We start from the raw sequence: 5,029 nt of genomic DNA on the forward strand, positions 1-5,029 counted from the left end.
GGCGATGCGCTATACGGCTCATCGCCTAAGCAGGCGCCACTGCAGACGCCTTCGTCTCCAAGAGGCCGTGATGCTCCACAGGCGTCGTCCGCAGCAAAGGGCTACGACCCTGCGTCTACCCGTCAAGGGGAGGAGCTGGAGGAGGAGAGTGTCGTGTTTGCAGACGCGCAGCACTGCGGCACGCGTTTCACGGATGCCAGCGCGAACGCCGCGCTGCTGAGCTGTGTTGACCTCGGCTTCGTGGATGCGGAGCGTGTCGTAGATAAGGAGATGGACCTGGCGAGCCGAAGCAATCTCGAGGCGAGCGGCAGGGATGATGCCTGTGTTGTGGCAAACGTGCTGGCACCGCCGCCAAAGGTCGATGCCGCCGGAGGAAATGTGATGGAGGCCGACCACGGCGCCGCGGACGACGATCACGGCTTCGAATCTCGCTCAGAGCAGCCGCTGGCCTCGTGCTGTGTGGACACGCGTCGTTACCCGGACAGCTGGCGACATACACGGCCGCGGCGCTATGCCTTTGAACGACCGCTGCACTCCTACCAGATTGCCGGCCAGATGTACTGCCTGGTGGTCATCATATTGTTTTGGTCTAGCGTGTTTGCAGCCTACGTACTGCTCTACACCCAGGACAAGCAGGACTGCCTGGCTGAGCTCGTGGCGTTCGCGACGCTCTTTGGAGCGGGCGTCGTGTGCGTGTACATCTTCTTTTTCTGGCTCTCTTTCAAGGACTGCACGGACCGCAGCAACTCGGGTGAGCTGTGCATGTTCTGCCGCCGTCGCACGCATGTGGACTCCAAGCACTGCAAGGCGTGCAACAAGTGCGTGGAGGGATTCGACCACCACTGCAAGTGGCTGAACGTGTGCGTCGGGAGGGAGAACTACATCGCGTTTTTCTGCTTCGTGAGCGGAAGCGTGTTCACCAGCTTCACGGCTCTTGGCAGCGTCATCTGCTTGCTTGCGCGGTGGTGGCATGTTCTCGCGGAGCGCCACAGCGCCTACTTTCGCGCGGGCCCGGTTGTGCTGTGCTTCGTGCTCCTCGTCGGCATCGTTCCCATTCTGCACTTGTTCGGATTTCACATCTACTTACATTTTATACTGAGGACAACAACGTATCAGCACATTGTAGGCAAGCGCGAGGAGACCTTCCAGATCCCGGCCGAGGGGGCAGCCTCAACGAAGACAAGCTGTTGCTGCTGCTAGAGTGTCGTGGACGACAGCCGCCACGACTCTTCTCGGGGCTGCCGGTGGCTCAGGGGGCGACTGGTCTGCCTCTCGTCGCGTGCTCATGTATGCAAAACCCAAAAAAAGTGCTCAAAACGCGTGTCTGTGCGGCGCGTTACGTCTCTCCCTCTTCCCTCTTTCTCTATGTGTTGCAACAGTCTCTTCGCTTCCTATTTTTATCTTTATTTGTATGTGTGTGTGTGTGTGTGTATGTGTGTGTGTGCTTGCTGCGGCGGCGGTGTTGTTTTCTCTGGCTGTTGGCTCATGTGTATAGCGCCTTGTCTTTTCTGGGACTTGTGATGCACGTTCATGGCATGTTTGGTGTGAGGCCCATGTACAGACGATATGTGTGGGTATCCGTGTCGACGCTGCTGAACGGCCCTTTCGCCCCCCTCTCCCCTCTTTCTCCTCCGCTTCTGATTAGTGCGACGGTGATTGCCGTGTTGCCGTTGCCGTTCGATGTTGTTTGTTGTCGTTGGTGGTGAATGTCCTGCGCGATTCGGCTGCTCGCATCCGCCAGGTGGCTGCTCTGCCTTTTTCGTCGCTCTTGCCCATTTTGGTTTCCGTCCGTGTTCTTCTGCCTCTCCACTGTCGCTGCTGATGCGCTCCCCTTTCTCCTTCCTCGTCTTTGTAAAGCTCAATGCTTTCTCTTCGTCTGTGTCGGGGTGCGCGCACGTGTGTGTAATATCCATGATGCGTGTCGAGTGATCTACCGCCGTACTCCTCCTCCCCCTCGCTTGCAGTCGTTTGCGTGTGAGGTATTTGCTGTTCTCATCAGTAGCCGTAGCTCGTGCCGCACCGTGTCGCATTCCTCCTCGTGCTTGGTCATCTTCCCCGCGACTCCTTCCCTCAGGCGCCACTGGCGGCGTCTTTCGTACCTCCGCTTGACTTCACTTCTTTTTTTTTTTCGTGTGGTTGTGTGTGCTTTCCTCATTGTCCCTTTCTCGCGCCCGAGCGCCCAGGCAAGCATGTTTGCATTACGCACGTGCTGCGACAGCGGTATGCGGCCGACCGTGCCTCCTGCACTGCCCGTTTTATGGTCTCTCTCTCTCTCTCACACACACACACACACATCCTCTGCCGCAATCTTCGTTCTCCTCTGTGTTGGCTTGCAATATATGCACCCTGATGGCGAGGGGACAAGGCCACGCAGGGCGTGGTGTCTCAGGGTGCAGTGCAGCAGCCCCACCTATCCCTGCCAGGGCGAACACGCTTCTGCGATCGATATGATGGGCAGTGTGTCGGCGTGACTCGAGCGTATCCCACCCCCGGCCCTCACACCGCCTAGTGGCGTGTGGGTGCCTGGGTGCCACCCGCGAGGAGGCTGCACGACGTGGCGACCTGCCTGACGGGGGAGCGGCTGTGAGGCGACATGCGGGGCGGCGGATTTGTAGAGTCTGGGGCAGAGGCCGTGCTGCGATGACTGGGCTCGCATTGCTGTAGCGCGCGTGTCGAGGGCTGCTGCGCGCGACGCGATGGGTGCCTGTGGGGCAGAGCGAGCGCGTTGACGGAAAAGGTGTGTGGCTCTTGCTGTCTGGCTCATCGCCCTTTTCTCTCGCACCGCGGTACCGTCGCTGGAAGAGGTATTTTTGTACACTAAACGCGACGCAGACGAACCAACGAAAAACAGCGGACCAAGGGCAGCGCCGCCGCTGGTATGGCGATGCGCACGCCGTGTATCTTGATCGGGTGAGGGAAAGTCCTGCACGCCTGTTGCACGCGAGAGCCTCTTCCTCTCCCGGCTCTCTGAGCCAGCGGGATCCCGCCCGCGGATTTCGTGAAGCGACAGCGATGCCTTGCCGGCAGCGTCGATCTTTCACGTCCTCGTTTCCACTGTTTCGCCTTCATGCTCTGCAGTTGTGTTGTTGCCCCCGACACGTGCCACTCTCCGCCCGCCTGCCCTCCCTCCTCCCCTCTTTCTTCCGTGGCGTGTGACACACCCGACAGCATTCTAACGCCATTACGTAGGTTGTCTATCATAGCCATTATCATAGCCTTTTGTTTTGTGTTGTCGACTTCGCTTCATCCCTTGTCCTCTTGTCTTGTTTCTTCATTTTTTCTTTTTGGTGCCCTGCGGTGCTGCTCATCTGCCGTCACCGGTCGTCTCGGGTGTCTGCCTTGCTGCATCCCTTACACAGGTGCGCGGCTGAGACACCGCCAAGCGAAGACAACAACAGGAGCAGCACCCTCGAGAGAGCAACGAAAACGGCAGCGTTCTGGGAGACACCCACGCCAGACATCGCTATCTGCGCCCCCGCTCTTTGCCTGCGCTTGCCGTTGCCGTGTTCTCTCCCGCCCTCTCCCTTTCGCTGTCGCTCGTACCACCGCACACTACATCGAAAGAGCACGCCGAGAAGGGTTCGCCATCATGATCGGCGAGTTCTTCCTTCTCCTGACCGCCGGCCTGGCACTGTACGGCTGGTACTTCTGCAAGTCCTTCAACACGACCCGCCCCACCGATCCGCCGGTCGTTCACGGCGCGATGCCTTTTGTGGGTCACATCATCCAGTTCGGCAAGGATCCGCTGGACTTCATGCTGAACGCGAAGAAGAAGTACGGCGGCGTATTCACCATGAACATCTGCGGCAACCGCGTCACCGTCGTTGGCGACGTTCACCAGCACAACAAGTTCTTCACCCCGCGTAACGAGATTCTCTCCCCGCGTGAGGTCTACAGCTTCATGGTGCCCGTCTTTGGCGAGGGCGTCGCCTACGCCGCGCCATACCCGCGCATGCGCGAGCAGCTCAACTTCCTGGCCGAGGAGCTGACTGTGGCCAAGTTTCAGAACTTCGCTCCGTCGATCCAGCACGAGGTGCGCAAGTTTATGAAGGCGAACTGGAACAAGGACGAAGGCGAGATCAACATCCTCGACGACTGCAGCGCCATGATCATCAACACCGCTTGCCAGTGCCTCTTCGGCGAAGACCTGCGCAAGCGCCTGGACGCGCGCCAGTTCGCACAGCTGCTGGCCAAGATGGAGAGCTGCCTCATCCCCGCCGCTGTCTTCCTACCGTGGATTCTGAAGCTGCCGCTGCCGCAGTCCTACCGCTGCCGCGACGCCCGCGCTGAGCTGCAGGACATCCTCAGCGAGATCATAATCGCTCGCGAGAAGGAGGAGGCACAGAAAGACAGCAACACGTCGGATCTGCTCGCCAGTCTGCTCGGCGCCGTGTACCGCGATGGCACCCGCATGTCTCAGCACGAGGTGTGCGGAATGATCGTTGCCGCCATGTTTGCTGGCCAGCACACGTCCACTATCACCACCACCTGGTCCCTGCTGCATCTGATGGATCCACGCAACAAGAGGCACCTCGCGAAGCTGCATCAGGAGATCGACGAGTTCCCGGCGCAGTTGAACTACGACAACGTCATGGAGGAGATGCCGTTCGCGGAGCAGTGCGCGCGCGAGTCGATCCGCCGTGACCCGCCGCTCATTATGCTCATGCGCAAGGTGCTGAAGCCAGTCCAGGTGGGCAAGTGCGTCGTGCCGGAGGGTGACATCATCGCCTGCTCGCCGCTCCTCTCGCACCAGGATGAGGAGGCGTTCCCAAATCCGCGTGAGTGGAATCCGGAGCGCAACATGAAGCTCGTCGACGGCGCCTTCTGCGGCTTCGGTGCTGGCGTGCACAAGTGCATCGGCGAGAAGTTTGGCCTCCTTCAGGTCAAGACGGTGCTGGCGACGGTCTTGCGCGACTACGACTTTGAGCTCCTCGGCCCACTACCGGAGCCGAACTACCACACCATGGTGGTGGGCCCGACAGCCAGCCAGTGCCGCGTGAAGTACATCAGGAAGAAGGCGGCTGCTTAG

At 59.8% G+C, this 5,029-nt stretch overlaps 2 protein-coding genes across 2 annotated transcripts; both read left to right on the forward strand.

The window, feature by feature from the left end:
- Positions 1–270: 270 nt before the first annotated feature.
- Positions 271–1,200, forward strand: LMJF_11_1090 (putative zinc finger domain protein; the record flags this gene model as incomplete). Its single annotated transcript, XM_001681525.1, has 1 exon — positions 271–1,200. One exon carries the CDS (start codon positions 271–273, stop codon positions 1,198–1,200), a length of 930 nt encoding a protein of 309 aa, XP_001681577.1.
- A 2,389-nt stretch (positions 1,201–3,589) lies between these two features.
- LMJF_11_1100 (putative lanosterol 14-alpha-demethylase) lies at positions 3,590–5,029 on the forward strand (the record flags this gene model as incomplete). Its single annotated transcript, XM_001681526.1, has 1 exon — positions 3,590–5,029. The coding sequence occupies one exon, from the start codon at positions 3,590–3,592 to the stop codon at positions 5,027–5,029; it is 1,440 nt and encodes a 479-aa protein (XP_001681578.1).

The sequence above is a fragment of the Leishmania major genome, chromosome 11 (genome assembly GCF_000002725.2).
Source record: "Leishmania major strain Friedlin complete genome, chromosome 11".
In the NCBI taxonomy this organism is placed as follows: Eukaryota; Euglenozoa; class Kinetoplastea; order Trypanosomatida; family Trypanosomatidae; genus Leishmania; species Leishmania major.